The 26,178-nt window shown below is 36.9% G+C and overlaps 3 protein-coding genes and 2 pseudogenes across 3 annotated transcripts in view; all 5 read left to right on the forward strand.

Moving 5' to 3' along the window:
• Nucleotides 1-233: 233 nt before the first annotated feature.
• On the forward strand, nucleotides 234-5,834 carry LOC114174324 (annotated as a pseudogene).
• Nucleotides 5,835-7,522: 1,688 nt separating this feature from the next.
• Nucleotides 7,523-8,914, forward strand: LOC114174703 (disease resistance protein RGA2-like). Its single transcript, XM_028059530.1, has 2 exons — nucleotides 7,523-8,392; nucleotides 8,720-8,914. Exons 1-2 carry the CDS (start codon nucleotides 7,624-7,626, stop codon nucleotides 8,728-8,730), a joined length of 780 nt encoding a protein of 259 aa, XP_027915331.1. The 5' UTR covers nucleotides 7,523-7,623; the 3' UTR covers nucleotides 8,731-8,914.
• Nucleotides 8,915-10,438: 1,524 nt separating this feature from the next.
• LOC114174695 (putative disease resistance protein RGA4) overlaps nucleotides 10,439-26,178 on the forward strand; it is a 38,673-nt gene continuing 22,933 nt past the window's right edge. The window contains exon 1 of the mRNA XM_028059522.1: nucleotides 10,439-13,846. Within this exon, the coding sequence (XP_027915323.1) occupies nucleotides 10,439-13,798 (3,360 nt within the window). The 3' untranslated portion in view covers nucleotides 13,799-13,846. The remainder of the gene's footprint in view (nucleotides 13,847-26,178) is intronic.
• On the forward strand, nucleotides 15,512-16,658 carry LOC114174599 (annotated as a pseudogene).
• Nucleotides 24,877-25,860, forward strand: LOC114174600 (putative disease resistance protein RGA3). Its single transcript, XM_028059431.1, has one exon. It carries the CDS (start codon nucleotides 24,877-24,879, stop codon nucleotides 25,858-25,860), a length of 984 nt encoding a protein of 327 aa, XP_027915232.1.

A 26,178-nucleotide genomic window follows, 5' to 3' on the forward strand; every position in this document is an offset into this window, starting at 1 on the left:
ATCACACAGATTTGTCGGTGAAGGCTGTACCATGTCAATCATTCATTTACAGCTGTCAAACAAGCAAGTGGCATTTTATTTATTCACTTTTGTGTCGCCACACACCCTCTCTCTCTCTCTCTCTTCTCAATTATTTTGCATAAAACCAGCACCAATCAATTAAAAAAAACTAATTCACTTTCAAATCACTGTAACAAATATTTCTAAACAAATTCTTTTGTAATTTTCAGTTTTAACCTTTAACTCATCCATGTTTTCTTAGGTTTAGAAGATAGAAATAGTTTGTGTAGGTGGAAACCAGTTTGAGGTATTTTCGGAACATAATACCGTTGAATGATAATTTTAGAAAATAGATGAGATTCTTATTACTTTTCATTTATTCTTTAGCCTAAGTTTATTCAAGTTTCTTCAGTCATCACATAAGGTTCTGTGGGTGAAGACTGTAGCATCTCAATCATTCATTTAAAGCATCAGCAGATATTTCCAGAGAACTTCTTCTTCACTCTTATCTTCCTCTCTTCTCCAACATTTCCTTCATTCTGGCTATTGTCTTTTCCTATGGCCGATGCTTTAGTGGAAAGCGTGATTGAAAATTTGGGATCTCTAGTCAAAGACCAACTTGCAATTTACTGGGGTGTTGATGAGCAGACTAAGAAGCTTTCCAGCAATCTGAAAGCAATCCGTGCTGTTCTCAGAGACGCTGAGAGAAAACAAATAACAAGCTATGCAGTGAAGGATTGGCTGCAGAAACTCACAGATGCAGCATATGTGTGCTTGATGATATCTTGGATGAATGTTCAATTCACTCCACAAAGATGCACTCTGTTGATGGTCATACTTCACGCCTATCCCGTCTCCATCCTAAGGACATTCTCTTCCGTTTTCATATTGGAAAGAGGATGAGAGACATCAGCCAGAGATTTCACAGCATTCATGAAGAAAGGCTCACCTTTGAATTACGTGAGAGTGTCACAGAAAAGCAAACCGTGGATGATGATGATTGGCGCCAAACTAGCTCTGTCATTACTGAACCCATATTATATGGCAGAGACGAAGATAGAGAGAAAATTGTGAAGTTTCTCCTCAAAGATGCTAATAACAATGAAGACCTCACCGTTTATCCCATAGTTGGTATGGGTGGACTTGGCAAAACAACTCTTGCCAAGCAGGTCTTCAATGATCACGAGATAAGTAAACATTTTGACTCGAGAATTTGGATCTGCGTTTCAGACGATTTCAATTTGAAGAGAATACTACAATCCATCATAGAATGTTGCATTGGTCAAAATCCCAACCTTGGTGATTTAGAAGCAAGGCGGAAAAAGGTTGAAGAAGCATTGCACAACAAGAGGTATTTGCTTGTTCTTGATGATGTGTGGAACGAAAACCCAGAGAAATGGAAGGAGTTGAAGGGGATGTTGGAATGTGCAAGGGGAGCAAAAGGAGCTACCATTTTGGTCACTACTCGACTTGAGGAAGTTGTCTCCATCATGGGAACACATTCTGCTTACCGTTTGACAGCGTTATCAGAAGATGACAGTTGGTCATTGTTCAAACGCCATGCGTTTGGACCAAACAGAGAAGAAAGGGAAGAGCTTGTGACAATCGGCAAAGAGATAATGAGGAAATGCGTTGGTTCGCCACTTGCAATCAAAACCCTGGCAAGCTGTTTGCGTGATGAAAGTGAGGTAAGCCAATGGGAAAATGTAAAGAAAAGCGAAATTTGGAATATACGAGAAGAAAGTAGTTCTGTGACAGGTGATGAAAATTCTATTATGCGTGTTTTGAAATTGAGCTATTCTAATTTGAAGTCGTCTGTGAAGAGATGTTTTTCTTTTTGTGCAATTTTTCCCAAAGATTTTGAAATAGAAAAGGAAGAACTTATTCATCTCTGGATGGCCAATGGATTTATTAAATCCGAAGGAGACGTAGAAGTGGAGGATGTTGGAAATAAAGTGTGGAGAAAATTATATAGTAGATCCTTTTTCCAAGAAGCAAAGTATGATGAATTTGGTATGATCACAAGTTTCAAGATGCATGATCTATTTCATGATCTTGCCCAATCTATTATGGGTGAGGAATGTGTGGTGATTGAAGTTTCAAGTATGGCTATGTTGTCAGCCAGAGTTCACTATTCAAGCTTGTTTACTTCTGACTTCTTTTTTGATCGGGCTGCATTCAAGCGTCGATTCATGCCTGCTTTCAAGAAAGTTGAATCCTTGCGTACTTTTCTTGATTTTGGTAATATTGGCTTGGGGCCATCAAATCATTATCTTCGAGCATTATGCTTAAGATATATTCATATATTTTTCCCATACAAGGATTTAGCAAAGAAGGATTTAGCACATTTGAGATACTTGAGTTTGTCTTATTGTAACAAAGTATGCTTAAATAGCATAATTTGTCAGATGCCGAAATTGCAAATATTGAAATTGAAATGTTGTAGTGATGTTCAGCTACCCAAAAACTTGACACAATTACAGGATTTAAGACATGTTGTGATCGATTATTGTGATTCAATAGCAGAAATGCCTCCGAATATTAGCAAGTTAAGGCATCTAAGAACACTTAGCATTTTCGTTGTGGGTTCAAAGCCAGGGTGTGGGTTAGGGGAGCTGCAGAGTTTAAAGTTGGGAGGCACACTGAGAATCAAAGGCCTTGAGAACGTCTCCAGTGAATGGGATGCTAAACAAGCAAATTTGAATGGTAAAAACTTGAATATGCTATGTTTGTCATGGGATGGTAGAAGTAGTTCAGAAGGTAGTAATGTTAGTGTGGAGAGAGTACTGGAAGCCCTAGAACCTCCCTCGACTCTGAAGAGTTTTCAGATGAATGGATATGAGGGAAGACACTTATCGAGTTGGATGAGAAGTTTGGTAGCTCTGAGAGACTTGGTGGAAGTTATACTCTTGGAATGTGACAACGTTGAGGAGCTTCCTCCACTTGGTAAACTAGCACAATTGAAAAGGCTAGAGGTGAGTAGAATGAAAAATGTGAAGTGCATAGATGGTGAGACGTATGACGGCGTGGAGAAGGCATTTCCATCGTTGGAGGAATTGATTCTGGAGAATTTACCAAAATTGGAGAGGTTGTTGAGGGATGAAGGAGTAGAGATGCTCCCTCGTCTTTCCCAATTAACAATTAAAAAGGTCTCCAACTTTAAATTCCCACGTCTTCCTTCTGTTGAGGAACTTTATGTTGAAAGCATTGACGATGTGGAAGGGGTTGTGGGGAATACGCCTTGTCTAAAGACCCTGAATATTTCATCAATTAAAGGAGTAAAGACACTACCTGACCAACTCGGCATTCTCGATGCATTAGAGGACCTTTACATTGTAGGTTGGTATGATTTGGAGTATTTCCCAGAACATATCTTGGAAGGTCTAACTTCTCTTCGAACTTTGGAGATTCGTGACTGTAAGAAATTAAAATCCTTGTCTGAAGGTGTTCGACATTTGGCATGTCTTCAGAGTTTGAAAATCTACAGTTGTCCAGAGTTGGTGGTTCTACCAAGCAATATGAGCCAACTAACTGCCCTTCAGCACGTGGCAATCATTTATTGCTCCACATTACCCAATGGCTTACAACGTGTCCCCTCCCTACGTTCTTTGTATATATCCGGTTGTAACTGTACTTCATTGCCGGACTGGGTGGGAGATATATCTACTCTTGAAGAATTAAGCATCAAGTTTTGTAAGGAGTTGAGGTCACTGCCTAGCAGCATTCAACGCCTCACCAACTTGTCTCATTTAATCATACTCGGATGTCCTCATCTGAAGAAGCGGTGCAAGAGGGAAACAGGGGAAGATTGGCAATACATAAAGCACATTCCAAAAATAGAAAATAGCTTTTAGTGGTAAGTGAATGATTGTTTAATTTTCTTTAATATCTCCTTATTGTGAGACTGTGCATAAGTTAATGTTAGTAATTGCGTGCAGAGAGTATCCAGCGAAATCGGATCCAAATCATTACTATCACACTCTACTTCTTCTGGTAAGTCTCAAAATATCTGAGCTACATAAGTTTATAAAATGCAGATTTCAGTTTTCCCTTATATTATTAATGTGGTGGACAAATGTGTTACTGCTTTCTTCAATTAATCATCTGCATATCAAATAAGATTATGCAATAACAACAAAAATGGTTTTGCTTACGATTAACAACAACAAAGACTTCTTCTTCTCTACATATGTTACTTTGTTGTCCAAATTACCACCCGCATTGTACATAAGATATATACAGAGTCTCTCTCAACTAAAAATACTATTTTCGAAACAGACATCGTTGCTCAGAAAGAGCTTTACATTTCATATTGCTATGATCACCCTATAATACCGTTAATGGCTAAAGTTAACCTATCCACTGTCTAGATTCTTCCACCCAATATTACTGTCCCAAAACATAGGAAGATAAACAGAAAATTGAAATATAAATTTGATATTTTTATATTCCTATTAAATTCGAATCAAAATTAGCTATTCCTATTAAATAAAAATTCTCGGCACAAGTCCAAAAAAGTTACACTCGATTCAAAAACTATGATTTTTTTATTATTTCTGTCTAAAAATAAGTTACTTAGTTTTTTAGATTTTTTTTTTTTATAAAAATGTTCGTGCATAACTTTATTTACAAGACAAAATTAAGTTATTCGTAATTCTTAGGGGTGTACATGGGTAAGATAAGCTTGAACTAATAGGTAAACTTAAACCTGAATAAATGATGTTAATTTGAGTTATTTTAATTTGAAATTTTACTATATTCCTTATGTTAAAGTTCACATTCACAATGAATAAATATATTTATTCATAAAGTATCGTAAAAAAGATTAGACATGTTAACAAGTTTTTTAACTATAATAACTTTCCTTCTTCTTTTTTTTTTTTGAAAAAGAAAACATTTAAATACACACTTTATTATGAACTGTCATGGAGCTAATTTTATTTCCTCATTGCCAGCTTAAAGGTCCAACATATTTGTGACTTCTGAATGTGATTGATTTCGAATCTTTTGAACTCTGCTAATCGGTGATGGGTTTCCTTCACGAATCCAATATCTTTGGGGATGGCAACTTATTCTTGAAGATGTTCTTCTATTTGTAGTCTCCTTTTTTTTCCATAATATCAATGACATTTGTTTATTTTCCATTCTACTCGTATAAACTTCAAAATAAAATCTACCTTGCTTCTGTAATAAAGTAAAAATATATATAAAACCTTTCGCTACTGGTTTTTTTTTTGTCCTTTGCTGAGCATTAAAAATACACTGTACTGATATTTTAAATATCTTTTTAATATATTTTAAAATGTCAAAATGAGTAGTAACCAGTGTAGTATGAAGGCACAGTAGAGGAACAGCACAAAAAGACCAGCAGAGAATCCAAATTTCTTGCCAATCCGGTAACAAAGTTTTTATCGATAAAAGTTTTAATTTTTAAGAGTTTTCATTACTAAAAATTTATATAATTCAGACTTTTCGTTACATAATATTATTAGTTCAATAGTTTAATCAGATTTTCTGTATGCAATTTGTTAGGAGATATGAAATCATTTGTGTTCTTTCTTTAACCTCTTTTATTCTCTCACCTCAGGATTTTGCCGAAGTCATACGGTTGCTGAACTGGATTGCATGAATGATGTTATGAATAAACTTCTTTGGCAGAAGATTCTTGCAATTTAATAAATGGTTTTGGTGGTATTTTTGTAGTTTTAAAACCAAGTAAAGACACACTAATATATTTCTTCTGCCTCTGTGATCTTTGTTAGCGCCTTCACGTGGGTAGTAGTATGAAATTGCTTTTTGGTACTAAAACTGTATGGAATTTATCAGTTTGGTTAGAGGATTGCAATGGCTCTGTCTCTTTTCTTCATCTTTTTAAGGTCTCATAAAATTTAAAATATTAATATAAATTATTTATTAAGATTTTCATATTTGATAAATATAATTAACGTAAAAAGGCTTGCTTTTTCTTAAGTTTTTCATGTAGCATATGCGATATCATTTTAGTATTTCTAATTACAATTAACATTTATGTTTTAGGTGCTTCATCTATATGAAGTGGGCATAAGGAGGAAAATATTTAATAATAACAAAGGGAATATTTGTCTTTTATTTTAAGAAAATGAAATACTAGAATTTACATATCATTTTATATTGACTCATGGAATATTATTCATTTTAGATATAACTTATGTATTCAACTTTGTCGACTTTTCCATATCTTGATTATAAGTTTAGCCATATATAGATTTTGCAATTCTGTTTTTTTTTTATGTATTTATTATTTTCCGATGACTGAAAAAGAAGGATCTTGTCATTTATTTTAGGTTAAAATACTTTTTTGTCCCAATTTTTGTCAAGTTTTTTCAAATAAGTCCTAATTTTAATTTTGTGTTCAAATAAGTTCCAATTTTCGTCAATTTTGTTCAATTGGGTCCTTTTTTGCTAACACCGTTTAAATCATTAACGGTCATGAACAGTGACTGCCACATGTCACTTCATGGTTTTTTTGATTTTTTTAATCTATTTTTTATTTATTTTAAATTTTTTTAATTTTTTTTAAATGTACACGTGTCAACCTAAGAGTGTGCCACATGTCACTTCGTGGTTTTTTTGAATTTTTTGAATTTTTTTAAATGTCCACGTGTCAATCCAGTAGCGTGCTACGTGTCAAAGTTAATGTTCTAAATTTTATATTTGTTATTTTTGTTCAATTAGGTCCCAATTTTTGTTAACATTAACCAATTTGGTCCCTCTCCAAATTAAAACAAAATTTAATTTTTATATTAAAATTCACATTTTTTATTAAATATTTTTATATAATATATTAAAATTCACATCATTATAACTTTGATATAAAAATTAAATTTGGTCACATCTTCGATAGGGACCAAATTGGTTAATGTTAACAAAAATTGGGACCTAATTGAACAAAAATAACAAATATAGGGACCAAATTGAATATAGAATATTGACTTTGACACGTGGTACACTACTGGGTTGACACGTGAACATTTAAAAAAATTAAAAAAAATTAAATAAAAACAAAAAAATAAAATAAAAAATTCAAAAAAATCACGAAGTGACACGTGACACGCTCCTGGGTTGACACGTGTACATTTAAAAAAATATTAAAAAAAAATTAAAAAAATCACGAAGTGACACGTGGCAGTCACTGTTTGAACGGTGTTAGCAAAAAAGAACCTAATTGAACAAAATTGACAAAAATTGTGACCTATTTGAACACAAAACCAAAATTAGGACTTATTTGAAAAAACTTGACAAAAATTGGGACCAAAAAGATATTTTAACCTTTATTTCAAAAGAGATATGCAGGAAAAGTAAAGTTATTCAATAGCTCAAACGAAAATAAAAGGTTATTATGACGATTTCAAATCACAAATCATAAAAAGAAATGGTTGAAGTTTACTTCGCCCTTTAAGAGAGTTTCAAATCCTTATCACAGTGTGAACATTTCAAAATTTATTTTAAACACAGAACTTATATTTAAACATAGATGGTGAGACGTATGAAGGTGTGGAGGAGAAGGCCTTTCCATCATTGGAGAAATTGAGTGTGGAGAATTTACCAAATTTGGAGAGGTTGTTGAGGGATGAAGGAGTAGAGATGCTCCCTCGTCTTTCCCAATTAAATATTTTTGGCGTCTCCAACCTTAAATGTCCACGTCTTCCTTCTGTTGAGAGTCTTGATGCTGGAGAGATTGGCGAAGCGGCTTCCTTCATGGAAGTTGTGGGGAATACGGCTTGTCTAAAGACCTTGCGCATTCGACATATTAAAGGAGTGGTGGTATTACCCGACCAACTCAGTGGGTTGGGTGCACTACAGGACCTACGCGTTGGTTATTGGGATGATTTGGAGTACTTCCCAGAACATGTGTTGGAAGGTCTAACTTCTCTTCGAAATTTGGACATTCATTTCTGTAAGAAATTAAAATCCTTGTCTGAAGGTGTTGGACATTTGGCTCGTCTTGAGAGTTTGTCTATCCGCTATTGTCCAGAGTTGATGGATCTACCAAGTAATATGAGCCAACTAACTACCCTTTGGAAGGTCTCAATCGCGGGTGGCTCCACATTACCGGATGGCTTAGAACGTGTCCCCTCCCTACGTTCTTTGTATATATGGAGTTGCAAGTGTGCTTCATTACCGGACTGGCTGGGAGACATCACTTCTCTTCAAGAATTAAGCATTGTGAACTGTTGGGAGTTGAGGTCACTGCCGAGTAGCATTCAACGCCTCACCAACTTGTCTTCTTTAAGTATACGCAACTGTCCTCATCTGGAGAAGCGGTGCAAAAGGGAATCAGGAGAGGATTGGCAATACATAAACCACATTCCACGATTGGGTCTACATTTCCAGATGAAACCGTCATTTTCTGGTAAGTTCAAGAGTGTTCTATTTACTTCTCTGCCTAATATGTCAGTCTGTCCTTGAAAAGCTATGTAGCCTTTTTTGCAGTGTATATATTGAATGATAAAACAAGGTTTGAGTATTCCCCAGTTTTATGGCTGATGTTTAGCACGTACTTTACCAATTTCTGATTGCTTACAGTGTAGCTTAGGATTCAACTTAGTCACTAATGTTTGTGTCCAGATAAAGTAGTAAAAGGAAAGTAGTTTTTTTATATGCAATTTCTATGTGGTATAATGCCTGATATAAAATCATTTGTATTCTTTCTTTAACCCCATTTTTCTCCACACCTCAGGATTTTTCTGAAGTCCATGTTGTTGCTCTGGATGCAGTCGTTATGCTATGAATAAGCTTAGCAGTTATTCTAATAAGATCAGTCCTTTGGTATGCATCATTCTTTTAATTTTTCTGTAATTTTGTTCTCTATGTATGTAGTCAATGATGGCATTTTCCAAAGAGACTTCAAATTTTTATCTGCTATAGTTCTGTATGTGCCTCAAATTGGTATAAAATTTAACTTTGAATTTAAGATCAAATATTGTTTACTGAATTGTTTTTGAAAGTGTAAATGGTAAGAGAGATTTGTGATTTGAAATGTTTATCTGCTGTATAGTATAGCGTTGTATATATATGTAGTTTTAAAACCATGTAAAGATGCAATGATGTATTTCTTCTGCCACTTTCACATCCTATAAATAAAAGATTCCTCTATTGTATTCTTTATATTTGAAATTTATGAAATAAGCTTTTTTTTGTCTGATTGAGTTTCTTGGAAATTCGATTCTATTAGTTAGAACCATAATGCGTTATTTATTTGCTATGGCTCTTGTGGCCACAAATGTGTTTGTTAAAATTTTAAAATTTATGTCAAAGTAATAAAAGAACATTAGCATTGAACGAGACTCGCAAAAAAAAATTATTCAACAATAGAAATACACACAATAGGAATTACCTGTAGTCAATAAATAAATTTAGTTGAACTAGAAATTTATTGACAGATCTGAACCATTGTGCAAAGGGAATCAACTTTGTTGTGCTTGAAAACAAATCATTCTTTTACTGTGACGTATGGTTGGGTACCAATTGACAATGGTCATGTTTCCTATAATGACAACATGCTAGTGGATATGATTTTAAGTATGATTATAGTACTTTTATGGTTAAAATTCTCCGTAAATTCTCGTATTCATTCGAAAATTTCAATTAGTTTCCCATATTTTGTTAAAAGAAATTTTAAAAAATATAAAAAAAAACTACAAACCCATAAGTAACATGTATTTAATATTTGAAACTTAAACTTGAACTAATCATATTAATGTGAGTTAGTTTAATTTAATTTTTTAATTATATGACTCATGTTATTCTTAACATTCGCAATAAATAACTACATTTATTTGTAAAGTATGATAAAAATAATATATATGTTATGAAGTCTTTTTAAATATTGATAACTATCACTTTTTGACAGCAATTTGTATAAATACGTACTTTATTTTGAACTGTTATGTAAGCTATATTTTTTTTTTCTCATTGCCAGCTTAAAGATCCATCATTAAGGGGTATCATATGAAGGGGAAGTAAGAAAAGGGATAGAATGTTACATTGCTTGGAAGATTGATTTGGGATCTTTTGAACTCTGCTAATCGGTTATGGCTTTCCTTCATGAATTCAATATACTTTGGGAATGACAACTTCTTTATTCTTGAGCTGCAAGAAGAAGGGATTCCATCATCAAGCTGTTGAAACCTTTTTGAAGATGTTCTTCTTTTTCTAGTCTATTTTTTTCACAATACGAACGACATTTTTTATATTTTTAAATCTACTCGGATAAGCTGCAAAATAAAATGTACATTGCTTCTATAATTATTATACTCGTTATATTCCAAACACCCAGCATAAGTTAGTTAAAGTACATATAAAATTCTTTCACACCAAATTTTATTCACTCGTTGCCTCTCTTCTCCATAATTAATCATCACAAACCTTTCCTTCAATCAAGCGCTCTTTCCTCTCAATGGCCGAAGCTTTGTTGGGCTTTGTGATTCAAAATTTGGGATCTTTTGTTCAAGACCAACTTGGACCTTACTGGGGTGTTGAACAACAAACTCAGAAGCTTTCCAACAATCTCACCGCAATTCGTGCTGTTCTCAGAGATGCTGAGAGAAAGCAAACAACAAGTCATGCAGTGAAGGATTGGCTGCAGAAACTCACAGATGCAGCATATGTGCTTGATGATATCTTGGATGAATGTTCAATTCACTCCACAAAGGTGCATTCTGATGGACATACTTCGTGCCTATCCCGTCTCCATCCTAAGGACATTGTCTTTCGTTTCAATATTGGCAAGAGGATGAAAGACATCACACAAAGATTTCACGACATTAATGAAGAGAAGAGCAGGTTTAATTTAGAACATGGTGTCACACAGGTGCAAACAGTGGATGATGATTGGCGCCAAACTAGCTCAGACATTACAGAGCCTGTAGTCTATGGCAGAGACCAGGATCGAGAGCAAATTGTGAAGTTTCTTGTAGAAGATGCTAGTAACAGTGAAGACCTCTCCATCTATCCCATAGTTGCTATGGGTGGGCTTGGCAAAACAACACTTGCCAAGCAGGTCTTCAATGATCACAGGGTATGCAAACATTTTGATTTGACAATTTGGGTGTGTGTTTCTGATGATTTCAACACCAAGACAATACTACAATCCATGATAGAATGTATCACTGGACAAAATCCAAATCTCAATAGCTTAGAAGCATTGCGGAAAAGGGTTGAAGAACTGTTGCATGGCAAGAGGTATTTACTTGTTCTTGATGATGTGTGGAATGAAGACCAAGAGAAATGGAAGCAGTTGAAGGGGAAGTTGCAATGTGCAAGGGCAGCAAAAGGCGCTACCATTTTGATCACCACTCGACTCGAGGAAGTTGCCTCCACCATGCAAACGCATCCTGCCTACCACTTGAAAGAATTGTCAGGAGACGACAGTTGGTCATTGTTTAAACACCATGCGTTTGGACCAAACCGAGAAGAAATGGAAGAGCTCGTGGCAATTGGCAAGGAGATAGTGAGAAAATGCATTGGTTTGCCCCTTGCCATAAAAACTCTGGGAAGCCTCTTGCGTGATCAAAGTGAGGTAAGACAATGGAAAAATGTAAAAGAAAGTGAGATTTGGGATATACGAGAGGATAGTAATTCTATGACAAGTGAGGAAAATTCTATTATGCGTGTTTTGAAACTTAGCTATTCTAATCTGGAGTTGTCTCTGAAGAGATGTTTTTCCTTTTGTGCAATTTTCCCCAAAGATTTTGTGATAGACAAGGAAGAATTGATTCATCTCTGGATGGCTAATGGATTTATTGAATGTGAGGGAAACATAGAAGTGGAGGATGTTGGAAATAAGGTGTGGAATAAATTATACCGTAGATCATTTTTTCAAGAAGCAAAGTTTGATGAGTTTGGTATAATCACAAGTTTCAAGATGCATGATCTATTTCATGATCTTGCCCGGTCTATCATGGGTGAAGAATGTGTGGCTTTCGGAAAAGGAAGGTTGACTCCGTTGTCAAGCAGAGTTCACTATTCAACCTTGTTATCTGATGTGTCTTTTCGAGGATTCACGAATGCTTTCAAGAAAGTTGAATCCCTGCGGACTTTTCTTGATTTGCGGACTTCTTTTGAATTAAATAATTTATGTCCGGTGCCATCAAACCATTCTCTCCGAGCATTATGCACAAATTCTTCTTTGTTATCCCCACTCAAGGATTTAACACATTTGAGATACTTGAGTTTGAGTCATAGTGACAAAGCAAGCTTAAATAACTCAATTTGTCAAATGCCGAAATTGCAAATTTTGAAACTGCAAGATTTCATCTTTCTTCGTGGGCTGCCCAAAGACTTGACACAATTACAAGATCTAAGACATATTGTTATGAATCAATGCAATTCAGTAGTAAAGACGCCTCCCAAAATTAGCAAGTTAAGGCATCTAAGAACACTAAGTCTTTTCGTGGTGGGTTCAAAGCCAGGATGTGGGTTAGCAGAGTTGCATGCCTTAAAACTGGGAGGCGCGCTGAGAATCAGAGGCCTTAAGAACGTCCCCAATGAATGGGATGCTAAACAAGCAAATTTGACTGCTAAGGAGGACTTGAATATCCTGCACTTGTCATGGGATGGTAGTGCTAATTCAAAAAGTAGTAATGTTAGTGTGGAGAGAGTACTGGAAGCCCTGAAACCTCCGTCAACTCTGAAGAGTTTTGAGATGAATGGATATGAGGGAAAACAGCTATCCAGTTGGATGAGAAGTTCCATAATTTTGAGAGACTTGGTGAAAGTTAAGCTCTGGAACTGTGAAAACTGTGAGGAGCTTCCCCCATTTGGTAAACTACCACACCTGAAAAGGTTAGAAGTGAGTGGAATGGAAAATGTGAAGTGCATAGATGGTGAGACGTATGAGGGCGTGGAGGAGAAGGCATTTCCATCGTTGGAGGAATTGAGTGTGGATAATTTACCAAATTTGAAGAGGTTGTTGAGGGATGAAAGAGTAGAGATGGTACCTCATCTTTTCCAATTAAGGATTCAGAGGGTCTCCAACCTTAAATGTCCACGTCTTCCTGCTGTTGAGAAACTTGATGCTCGAGGGATTGGCGAAGCGGCTTCCTTCATGGAAGTTGTGGGGAATACGGCTTGTCTAAAGACCTTGCGCATTGAATTCATTAAAGGAGTGGTGGTATTACCCGACCAATTTAGCAGGTTGGGTGCACTACAAGAACTAAACATTGCAGATTGGTATGATGTGGAGTATTTCCCAGAACATGTGTTGGAAGGTCTAACTTCTCTTCGAATCTTACGTATTTATAGGTGTGAGAAATTAAAATCCTTGTCTGAAGGTGTTCGACATTTGGCATGTCTTGAGAGATTGACGATCAGAGAATGTCCAGAGTTGATGGTTCTACCAAGCAATATGAGCCAACTAACTGCCCTTCGAGACGTGTCAATCCTGTATTGCTCCACATTACCAGAAGGCTTACAACGTGTCCCCTCCCTACGTTCTTTGTATATATTGGATTGCAACTCTACTTCATTGCCGGATTGGCTGGGAGACATCACTTCTCTTCAACAATTAAGCATTGACTATTGTATGGAGTTGAGGTCACTGCCGAGTAGCATTCAACGCCTCACCAACTTGTCTCATTTAAGTATAAGCGACTGTCCTTATCTGTATACGCGGTGCAAGAGGGAAACAGGGGAAGATTGGCAATACATAAACCACGTTCCAAAAATAGAACTACATTTGACGTGGAAACCGACGTTTTGTGATGAATTAAAGAGTGTTTTTCGTACTTCTTTCCGTAATGTTTCACTCTGTCCTTGAAAATATTGTGTACCCTTTTGCGCGGTGTATATATTGAATATAAACAAGGTTTGAGTATCTCTAGATTTATGGTTGATGTTTGGCACGTACAATACCAAGTTCTAGTTTCATACAATGTATCTTAGGATTATGCTTGGTCACTAATGTTTGTGTCTAGATAAAGTAGTAAAAGGAAATCAGTTTTTTATGTGCAATTTCTAGGGGATATAATGTCTGATATAAAATCTTTTCTATTCTTTCTTTAAGCTCTCCTTTTATTCTTCATCTCAAGATTTTACTGAAGTCCTTGTTGCTGATTTGGACTGCATGCGTGATGTTATCAATAAGCTTAGCAGTGATTTTAATAAGATCAATCCTCTGGTATGCATCATTCTTTTGATTTTTCTGTGCTTTTCTTCTCCATGTAGTCATTGATGCTACTTTCCAAAGTGATTTCAGTCTTTTATCTGCTATATAGGGTTTTATGTGCCCCAAGTTGTTACAAAATTTAGATCTTGAATTTGTTTAAGATCTAATATTGTTTACTAAATTGCTTTTGAGAGTGCAAGTGGTAGAGAGATTTGTGTTTGTTTATTTAACATGTATAAAAAATGATTTTGAAAAAATTGGTTACTACCACTAGTGTGGAAAATCATTAATTTGATTCAAAATAACTATGTACGCCTAAGTTTGGATTCAATTGTTTGTGTTATGCAATTCTGCAATAGTCTATCTACTACCTGCAAGCTGCAAGATATAATTTGAGAAACAGAGCACACCAATAAGAAATGGTTAGCTAGTTTGTTTTGTATAGTCACGGTGAAAAATTTCTTTATGAAAATCTTTGAATCTTTATGAAAAATCTTATGAAATTACTCATTTATGAAAATCTTGAATCTTGATGAAAATATTTTAATGTTAAACTATTAACTTCTAAAACTTTCTTGCGAAAATTATTTGATAATGGGCATAATTATTTCGTTTACTTTATTTAGTTGCTAATCTTTTACCGTGACGTATGGTTGGTTGCTTACCAACTGGTAATGGGCATGTTTCCTCCAATGACAACATGCTAGTGAATATGATTTTAATTATGATTATAGTATTTTTATTTATGCATCCAAGGAACTCACTTCTTTTTTCAGTCTTCTAATTTGGCTAGCTCCTCAGTATATAAATCAACACCCGAATCTTATATCTCAGTTCAAATCTCACATTGGCTAAACTTTTACATTTGTCAATTTTTTCTTTGAATATTAAGAAAATTTTCTTAATATAATAAAGTTGAAAAATAATGGTAAGAAATTGAATAAGATTCATATTACTTTTCATTTATTTTAAAGTCAAAGATTTATATTTACCGGTTTATCACTTCGTATAAGGAGACCTTATAGCATCGCACAAGTTTGTAGTGAAGGTTATCATATCAATCATTCATTTACATTACAGCTGTGTATTTATTTCTGTTTGGAATTATATTAATTGAGAGATTATGGTTCTATATATATGTATGACATTGAGTCTTACAAATATAAGATATTTTACACCATTTTTACACCAAAATCTCAAGACAAGGGTGTTATGGGTCTTTATTCTTATATAGTATTTAACTTTGTCTATTATATTCAATGTGAGATTTTGACTCACACTTATGACCTCACACACACTCTTCTTCTCAATTATTTTGCATAAAACCAGCACAATAAAGAAAATTAAATCAGTTTCAAATCCCTACAAAAAATATTTCTAAACAAATTCTTCTTCACTCTCATCTACATCTCTTCTCCAACCTTTCCTTCATTCCAACTCTTGTTTCTTCCTATGGCCGAGGCTTTACTGGAGATTGTTGACAATTTGGGATCTTTAGTTCAAGATCAACTTGCAACTTATTGGGATGTTGATGAACAGACTCAGAAGCTTTCCAGCAATCTCACAGCAATTCGTGCTGTCCTTAGAGACGCTGATAGAAAGCAAATAACAAGTCATGTTGTGAAGGATTGGCTGCAGAAACTCACAGATGCAGCATATGTGCTTGATGACATATGTTCAATTCAATCTAGAAAGGTGCACTCTGATGGTGAACAAAGTTCATGCTTGGAAAGAGGATGAAAAACATCACCCAGAGATTTCACGACATTCATGAAGAAAGGCTCACATTTGAATTGCGTGTGGGTGTCGCAGAGAAGCAAGAAGATGTTAACGATTGGCGCCAAACTAGCTCTGTCATTACCGAACCCATATTCTGTGGCAGAGACCAGGATCGGGAGAAAATTCTGAAGTGTCTTTTTGGAAGATGCTAGTAACAGTGAAGAACTCAACATCTATCCCATAGTTGGTATGGGTGGACTTGGCAAAACAACTCTAGCCAAGCACGTCTTCAATGATCACGAGATAAGTAAACATTTTGACTTGAGAATCTGGATCTGCGTTTCAGATGATTTCAATGTGAAGAGAATACTGCAATCCATTATAGAATGTAGCATTGGTAAAAATCCCAACCTCGGTGATTTAGAAGCAAGGCGAAAAAGGGTTGAAGAAGCATTGCAAAGCAAGAGGTATCTACTTGTTCTTGATGATGTGTGGATTTGAAGATCGAGAGAAGTGGAGGGAGTTGAAGGGGATTTTGGAGTGTGCGAGGGGAGCAAAAGGAGTTACCATTTTGGTCACCACTCGACTTCAGGAAGTTGCCACCGTCATGGGGACATATCCTGCTTGCTGTTTGACAGCATTATCAGAAGATGATAGTTGGTCATTGTTCAAACATCACGCGTTTGGACCAAACAGAGAAGAAAGAGACCTTGTGGCAATTGGCAGAGAGATAGTGCGGAAATGCGTGGGGTCGCCACTTGCAATCAAAACACTGGGTAGCTGTTTGTGTTAGGTAAACTTAAATGTGGGTAGTTGGTAGTTGGAAGGTGTGTAGTTGGTAGTTGGAAGGTGGGTAGTTAGAAGTTGTTGTATTAATTGTGAGTTAGGTAGTAGTTATATTTAATGAATGTAGTTGAAGGGTCATGTCCAAAGGCCTATAAAAGGACCATGTAGTGCTTCATTTCAATACACAACAAATCTGAATACAAAGAGTGTTTATCTAGAGAGACTTGTTTGTCAACAAATTGGTATCAGAGCTTGAGAGCCTGAGTGTTTGAGTGAGTTAGAGAGTTTGATAGAGATGGCCAGCTTAGCTAACAGCATGCCCCTGCCGAAGTTATCAAAAGGCGTCAGCTATGATAACTGGAGTCTGCAAATGAAGGCTCTCCTTGGTTCCCAAGAAGTATGGGAGGTGGTCGAAAATGGGCACCAAGAACCAGAGGATATTGGAGAAATGACAATAGCCCAGATTGCTACGTTAAAAGCAACACGAGCAAAGGACAAAACGGCTTTGTACGTGTTGTACCGAGCTGTTGATGAGTCCGGCTTTGAGAAGATAGCAAATGCTATGTCTTCAAAAGAAGCGTGGGATATTCTGGAGAAGGCATACAAAGGGGATAACCGTGTGAAGCAAGTTCGGCTTCAAACTCTCATAGGCGAGCTTGAAAGGATGAGGATGAAGGAAGATGAAAGGGTTGCTGAGTACGTCTCCCGAGTTGAGACCGTAGCGAATCAGCTTAGTAGAAATGGAGAGACGCTGCCCGCTTGCCGAGTGGTGGAGAAAATCTTGAGGTCGTTAACCGACGACTTCGAGAATATAGTTTGCGCAATAGAGGAATCAAAGGACTTGACAGCGCTCTCGGTGGAAGAGCTTGCTGGGTCGCTTGAAGCGCATGAGCAGCGGAGAAGGAAGAAGAAGGAGGATTCCCTTGATCAAACACTCTAAGCAAAGGCAACCATTAGGGAGAAGAAGGTTCCTTATACTCAGAACACTCGAGGACGAGGTGGTAGAGGCAGAGGAGGATATGAAAGAGGTCAAGAACAGGTCGGCCAACAAAATTGGCGTGGACGAGGACAAGGTGGAGGTCGTGGTGGTAGAGGTCGAGGAGGTCATTCGAACAACTCAGGAGTTGAGTGCTTCAAATGCGGTAAGTACTGTCATTTTGCTAAAGACTACTACTCAGGAGTCAAATGTTACAATTGTGGGAAGGTTGAACATTTCGCGAAGGACTGTCGATCTGAAAGCAAGAAGGAAACGAACTTCCTTTCTGAGGATGCTGAGGAAGAAGGAATATTGATGATGTCCAGGAGATCAGGTGCCGAGCTAAGTCCGAGCTGTTCTGACAACTCAGTTTGGTACCTTGATACAGGAGCAAGTAACCACATGTGTGGGGATGAGAATTTTTTTAAGGAGCTCACCAAAGTTGACGCTGGACACGTATCATTTGGAGATGCATCAAAGGTGGCAGTAAAAGGCCGGGGTACAATCTGGTACCTGCAGAAGAACAACCGAGTTGGAGAAATCAGAGATGTGTACTATGTACCCGATCTTAAGAGCAACATATTGAGCATGGGCCAGCTGATGGAGAAAGGCTACTCGGTTCTGATGAAAGACCGAGTACTATACTTGAAAGATAAGTCAGATCGATTGATTGCTCGAGTAGAGATGAAGAAGAACAGGATGTACAAGCTGGACCTAAAAATAGTCCAAGAAAGGTGCTTGAAACTTGACGTGAAGGATGAAGCTATGATGTGGCACTTCCGGTTTGGCCACTTGCATTTTGGTGGACTAGCCGAGTTGGTGAAAAAGGAGATGGTGGGAGGACTCCCGACGGTGGAGTTTGAAAAGAAATTTTGTGAAGAGTGCGTACTCGGGAAGCATCCAAGGACCTCATTTCCGAGAACTACCGAGTACCGAGCAAAGGCACAACTCGGATTAATTCACACAGACATTTGTGGACCAATTACCCCTGAATCTTTCAGTGGGAAAAGGTATTTCATTTCTTTCATAGATGATTTTTCAAGAAAAACATGGGTATATTTTTTAAAGGAGAAATCCGAGGTGTTCCAAGTGTTTAAAAGGTTCAAGGCAATAGTTGAAAAGGAGACCGGTATGCCTATCAAATCTGTTAGGTCTGATCGAGGAGGCGAGTTCATCTCATCTGAGCTCATGAAGTATTGCGAGGAGCAAGGAATAAGGAGATTTCTGACAGCACCATACTCACCCCAACAGAATGGAGTAGCTGAGAGGAAAAATCGAACCATACTTGACATGGTTCGTACAATGTTGAAAAGCAAGAACGTGCCTAAGGAGTTCTGGGCAGAAGCAGTGCAATGTGCCATCTATGTGCAAAATAGATGTCCACATGCTAAGCTGAACGAGAAAACACCGCAAGAAGTCTGGAGCGGAAGAAAGCCGAGTGTGTCTCACCTCAAAGTGTTTGGTAGCATTGCTTATGGTCATGTTCCAGCTCAACAAAGGACCAAACTTGAAGATCGGAGCAAGAAGTACGTGTTTATTGGGTACGATGAAAAAACCAAGGCGTATAGGTTGTTCAACCCAATAACAAAGAAGGTGATTATGAGCCGAGATGTTCAAGTTGATGAAGAGAGCGAGTGGAAGTGGAACAACTCGGAGAAGGAGTCTAGAAGCTTGGAAGTAGATACACCACCAGCTGTGAGAGATCATGAGACTTCTGATGAAGAAGATGAACCTCTACAGCCTAGAGCGCGAAGCCTGCAAGACATATACAACTCGACTGACGAAGTACATGTTGTATGTTTCTTGGCAGATTCGGAAGACTTGAACTTTGAAGAGGCCGTGCAGGAGGAGAAGTGGCAAATTGCAATGAATGAAGAGATCGGAGCAATCGAACGCAACAACACGTGGGAGCTAACCGATTTGCCCAAAGGAGCTCGACCTATTGGCGTAAAGTGGGTGTACAAGAAGAAAACAAACGCTGAAGGAGAAGTTGAGCGATACAAAGCTCGACTCGTAGTGAAGGGGTACAAGCAGAAGGAAGGAATAGACTATAATGAAGTATTCGCTCCAGTGACGAGGATGGAAACAATCAGGTTGTTGATTTCCTTAGCAGCTCAACACAGATGGACAATCTTGCAGATGGATGTGAAGTCAGCATTTCTGAATGGAGTCTTGGAGGAGGAAGTATATGTTGAACAGCCACTTGGATACATGCGAAGAGGCGAAAAGAAGAAAGTGTTGAGATTGAAGAAGGCACTTTATGGCCTGAAGCAAGCTCCACGAGCATGGAATGAAAGAATCGACACTTACTTCAAGAAGAATGGGTATGAGCAGTGCCCTTATGAACATGCTCTTTACATAAAGAAGAAAGGAGAAGATGTGATGTTCATTGCCCTCTATGTTGATGATCTTATCTTCACAGGGAATAATGCTGAGCTAATTGAAGCATTTAAAGAAGTGATGAAGAAGGAGTTCGAGATGACCGACTTAGGCCTTATGAAGTATTTCCTTGGTTTGGAAGTCATTCAAGGGAAGGACGGTATCTTTGTGTCGCAGGAAAGATATGCTGAGGATGTCTTAAAGAAGTTCAAGATGACGAGTTGCAACCCGGTTTCCACCCCTATGGAACCGGGCACAAAACTTTCTAAGTATACAGATGGAGACCGAGTTGATGTGAGCAAATACCGAAGTCTGATTGGAAGTCTCAGGTATCTTACAAATACTAGACCAGATTTAATGCTGAGTGTTGGAATAGCAAGTTGGTATATGGAGGAACTAAGGTATACTCATTGGAAGGCCTTAAAGAGAATTCTAAGGTATGTGAGAGGAACTGTGTCACTTGGTCTGATGTATACCAGGACAGATGATTACCGACTAGTCGGCTACTCAGACAGTGATTGGTGTGGAGATGTTGATGACCGGAAAAGCACGTCTGGATATGTATTCTTCATGGGGAGCACAACGTTCACCTGGCTTTCAAAGAAACAGCCCATTGTAACACTGTCAACATGTGAAACAGAGTACGTTGCAGCATCCTGGAGTGTCTGCCATGCAGTTTAGCTTAGAAACCTTCTAAGTAAACTGGAATTGAAGCAAGAAAAGGGGACTGTGATCCGAGTTGATAACAAGTCGGCCATTGAATTGGCAAAGAACCCGGTCAATCATAAGAGAAGCAAGCACATTGATGTTCGATTTCACTTCATCCGAGAACAAGTGAAAGAAGGAAATGTAGAGTTGGAGCACGTTGAAAGTCGTGCACAAGCTGCAGATATGTTTACAAAGCCGCTGCCATCCTCTCTGTTTGAGAACAACAAGATGATACTTGGAATGAAGGACAAGAAGAGCATTTAAGTTTATGGGGGGATTTTGTTAGGTAAACTTAAATGTGGGTAGTTGGTAGTTGGAAGGTGTGTAGGTGGTAGTTGGAAGGTGGGTAGTTAGAAGTTGTTGTATTAATTGTGAGTTAGTTAGTAGTTATATTTAATGAATGTAGTTGAAGGGTCATGTCCAAAGGCCTATAAAAGGACCATGTAGTGCTTCATTTCAATACACAACAAATCTGAATACAAAGAGTGTTTATCTAGAGAGACTTGTTTGTCAACAGTTTGTATGATGAGAGTGAGGTAAGACAATGGGAAAATATAAAGGAAAGTGAGATTTGGGATATTCAGAATGAAAGTAGTTTTTTAATAGATGAGGAAAATTCTATTATGCGTGTTTTGAAATTGAGCTATTCTAATTTGGAGTCCTCTCTAAGGAGATGCTTTTCTTTTTGTGCAATATTCCCCAAAGATTTTGAGATAGAAAAAGAAGAACTAATTCATCTCTGGATGGCTAATGGATTTATTAAAAGTGAAGGAAACGTAGAAGTGGAGCATGTTGGAAATAAAGTGTGGAAAAAATTATATCGTAGATCATTTTTTCAAGAAGCAAAGTATGATGAGTTTGGCATGATCACAAGTTTCAAGATGCATGATCTATTTCATGATCTTGCTCAATCTATTGTGGGTGAGGAATGTGTGGTCATTGTGAAAGCGAGGTCGACTCCGTTGTCAAGTAAAGTTCACTATTCAAGCTTCTTAAATTTTGATTTATCTGATGATGTGACTGCTTTCAAGTAAGGATTCATGACTGCTTTGAAGTAAGTTGAATCCTTGCGGACTTTTGTTGATCTTGATTTTAGTTATATTGGTCCGGTGCCATCAAACCATTGTCTCGGAGCATTGTGCACAATACCTTCTATGTTGTCCCCATTCAAGAATTTAGCATATTTGAGATATTTGAGTTTGAGTGATAGTTGGAAAGAAAGGTTAAATAACTTATTTTATTTGAGTTTGAGTGATAGTTTGAAAGCAAGCTTAAATCACTTAATTTGTCACTTGCCAAAATTGCAAATATTGAAACTGCAACATTTGAGAAATCTTTATGGACTACCAAAGACTTGACACAATTACAGGATCTAAGACATATTGTGATTAATGGATGTCCTGCAATAGTAAAAAGGCCTCCCAAAATTAGCAAATTAAGGCATCTAAGAACACTGAGCCTTTTTGTTGTAGGTTCAAAGTCAGGGTGTGGGTTAACAGAGTTGCACAGCTTAAAGCTAGGATGCACGCTGAGAATCAAAGGCCTTGATAACGTTCCTAATGAATGGGATGCTAAACAAGCAAATTTGATTGGTAAGAAGGACTTGAATATCCTGCATTTGTCATGGGATGGTAATGTTAATTCAGGAGATAGTAATGTTAGTCTAGAGAGAGTACTGGAAGCCCTGCAACCTCCCTCAACTCTGAAGAGTTTTAGAATGAATGGGTGGGAGAGATGACTTCTCTTCTAGTAAGTCTCAAAATACCTAAGCTAGATTATTTGTCCAGAATGTATTCTTTTAAGCATAATTTCAATTTTAATCAATATGTAAAATTTGTCATCATACTGAACAAGGAAAAATATCTTTCTATATTATCACTTCTCATGTACATCAATCTTTTGATATAATCCACTTGAACATTTGGGAACCTTATAAGATTCAAACCATCAATCATCAAAGATATTTTCTTACCATCTATCAGATATATTTGGATGTTTTTGCTGAAACATAAATTTGAAATAGAAAATTGTTTGAGAGAATATTCCATAGCATAATTGAAAGGAAATTTAACAAGAATAAAGTTATCAGAAATGATAATGGAACTGATTTATTGTTACATTCATTTTATTAGGAACAAAGTACTCTCCATCAAACCTCATGTGTTGAACTCCTCAAAAAAGTAGAAAAGTAAAAAGAAGACATAAAACTATTTTTACATTGTTAAAGTCATATACATTTTCGGAGAAATTTACAGAAAATATTTTGGAGAGTGAAAGTTGGTGATTTGTTGAACCAAGTACCTACTCAAATTTTGGGGTCATAATCACCATTTCAAACTCTTTATGATGAAGTTCTTGTCATTTCACACCTGAAGATTTTTAGGTGCTTGTGTTATCGTTCTACTATGTCTTCCGATATGAATAAATTTGATCTTTTTGTTGGATACAAATCTCGTACAGAGGATAATTAGTCTACAATTTGAATGTAAAACAATTTAATCAACTAAATTGAGAATACAAGATAAACTAAATTGTTACGACACTCCAAGCATCGAAGGTTTGTCGGATAAATGCATAAAGCAATGACAAAGATCCATGAACAAACTTGAACTTATTACTCGAGAGTAAAGAAGCAAGGAAGACACTTCTCATATGTAAAGATTTTTTTCTTCCAGATGAATGTAATAAAAACTAAGTAGGTTTGACATTGGATCTTGTGGTAGATGAAGATTTTCACCAACATTATTATCTGAACCTGATATTCCTCGTACCATGAAAAATGAAATTTGTAAAGCTCTCAAGCTCTGGTACCATACGAATGAAGTCATAAGAGACACACAAGGAAAATTAAGTAAGGTTCTTCACTCTTCAATTGATTAAAGAAAATGTATCAACAATGTTGATTCTTGAAGACTAAACATCCAAAATAACATACACGTAAGTGGAGAATTATCATTGATCACCAATCAACCAAGGGAAACATAATCATAATATGTGCTGGCTTCACACATTAAGTGCAACGTCCTAAATTGAATAGCATAAATAGACATGAATTCTGTTCAATTGATAAAATTCACCCCACAACCAGTACCAATGGCAGTTCTCACTGTCCCATCTTTCATTTCTGGGATTAGTTCTTGCATCATATCAACATTTTCACCAACACCATTAGGAAGCATAGTACCCCCACAGGGAAACAGGAACTTCTCTCATTCCTTAATTAATCAATGCTTGTTAAACTTCTGCTTGTTGATCCAGTCTTACGGTACATATTCTTGACATTAAGGTATAAGAAAAGTTGAAGTGAATAACACTGATAACACAGTATTTTAAAAAATGGGAACGACCACAGGAGAGTGCAAAATATGTTAACGCAAGGCAACTTTTTCACTGTTGGGTCATGAGAGCACAACATGCAAACAGGTCCAATACCATAAACAAGAGTCAATATTTGAACATGATCTTGGGATATGGTTTCTAAAGACAGTTAAATTAAATTATTTCAATGACAATGGTTTAATGAATAAGATTGCTAGACAACTTGTTACTAAAACGCTTCCCATATGGAGTTAAATTTCACTGCGAATCCCAAGGAGTTTTAAATTTTAAATGAGTTTTAGATAGTGACCTGTTAGTTCAACATATTTTAAATTGGGAGTATCTCTAAACATAAATATTCCCTAATTTTAATATCTTTATTGTATCTACTACAAGTTTCACTAATTCTGTATTTTTATTTCATAAAACATTGTCGACATAAGTGATAAACGTCGTGTGGAAATGGAAAAAGTTGTGAAATTTGAGCACAAATGAAAGAGAGAGTGGACTTGTCGGTGGAGTGCAAAGGAAGGAAGGATGAGAGGAAGTTGCTATGTAATTTATATGGTTGGTTTGACTTGACTCTTCATATGAACACTCTTCCTCAACAAAGCAAAGAGGAGCCACTTTGGAAGGAAGAAAACAACTTCTGCGCTATATTTCTTGCCATGGCCACCAATTGTCAATTTAAATAAATGAGGTGTAGTTAATGAAAACTGATCATTCTACTATCACCACAAAATCCTTCCAATGAAATTCTGATCCAGTCACTATTAATTAACACTTTTCCCTGTACTCCCTTCTCCACAGCTAGAATCATTCAAAAAACCTCTTCTTTCTGCACATGGCTGAGGCTTTGTTGGGAATTGTGATTCAAAACTTGCAATCTTTTGGCCAAGACCAACTTGCAACGTTTTGGGGTGTTGACAAACAGACTTTAAAGCTTTCAAGCAATCTCAGCGCAATTCGTGCTGTCCTCAGAGATGCGGAGAGAAAGCAAATAACAAGCCATGCTGTGAAGGATTGGCTGCAGAAACTCACAGATGCAGCGTATGTGCTTGATGATATCTTGGATGAATGTTCGATTCACTTCACAAAGATGCACTCTGATGATGGACATATTTCATGCCTATCCCGTCTCCATCCCAGTGACATTCTCTTTCGTTTCAATATTGGCAAGAGGATGGAAGACATCACCCAAAGATTTCATGACATTCATGAAGAAAAGAGCAAGTTTAATTTAGAACCTGGTGTCACAGAGGTGGTGCAAACAGTGGATGACGATTGGCGCCAAACTAGCTCTGACATTACAGAACCTGTAGTTTATGGAAGAGACCACGATCGTGAGCAAATTGTGAAGTTTCTTCTGGAAGATGCTAGTAACAGTGAAGACCTCTCTATCTATCCCATAGTTGGTATGGGTGGACTTGGAAAAACAACATTAGCCAAGCAGGTTTTCAATGATCACAGGGTATGCAAACATTTTGACTTGACAATTTGGGTTTGTGTTTCTGATGATTTCAACACCAAGACAATACTACAATCCATCATGGAATGTATCACCGGAAAAAATCCCAATCTCAATAGCTTAGAAGCAATGCGGAAAAAGGTTGAAGAAGTGTTGCATGGTATGAGGTATTTACTTGTTCTTGATGATGTGTGGAATGAAGATCAAGAGAAATGGGAGCAGTTGAAGGGAAAGTTGCAGTGCGCAAGGGCAGCAAAAGGAGCTACCGTTTTGGTCACTACTCGACTCGAGGAAGTTGCTTCCACCATGCAGACGCAACCTGCTTACCATTTAAAAAAATTATCAGAAGACGACAGTTGATCGTTGTTCAAATACCTTGCTTTTGGACCAAACAGAGAAGAAATAGAAGAGCTCGTGGCAATTGGCAAAGAGATAGTGAGAAAATGCATTGGGTTGCCACTTGCAATCAAAACACTGGGAAGTCTTTTGCGTGATGAAAGTGAGGTAAGACAATGGGAAAATGTAAAACAGAGTGAGATTTGGGATATTAGTTCTATGACAGATGGGGAAAATTCTATTATGCGTGTCTTGAAACTGAGTTATTCTAATTTGGAGTTGTCTATGAGGAGATGTTTTTCTTTTTGTGCAATTTTCCCCAAAGATTTTCATATAAACAAG

This window comes from Vigna unguiculata, chromosome 2 (genome assembly GCF_004118075.2).
Source record: "Vigna unguiculata cultivar IT97K-499-35 chromosome 2, ASM411807v1, whole genome shotgun sequence".
Lineage (NCBI taxonomy): Eukaryota > Viridiplantae > Streptophyta > Magnoliopsida > Fabales > Fabaceae > Vigna > Vigna unguiculata.

Coding starts and splice junctions, on each gene's coding strand:
- LOC114174703 (XM_028059530.1), top strand. CDS start 7,624: ATGCTCCCTCGTCTTTCCCAATTAAATATTTTTGGCGTCTCCAACCTT.
- LOC114174600 (XM_028059431.1), top strand. CDS start 24,877: ATGGCTGAGGCTTTGTTGGGAATTGTGATTCAAAACTTGCAATCTTTT.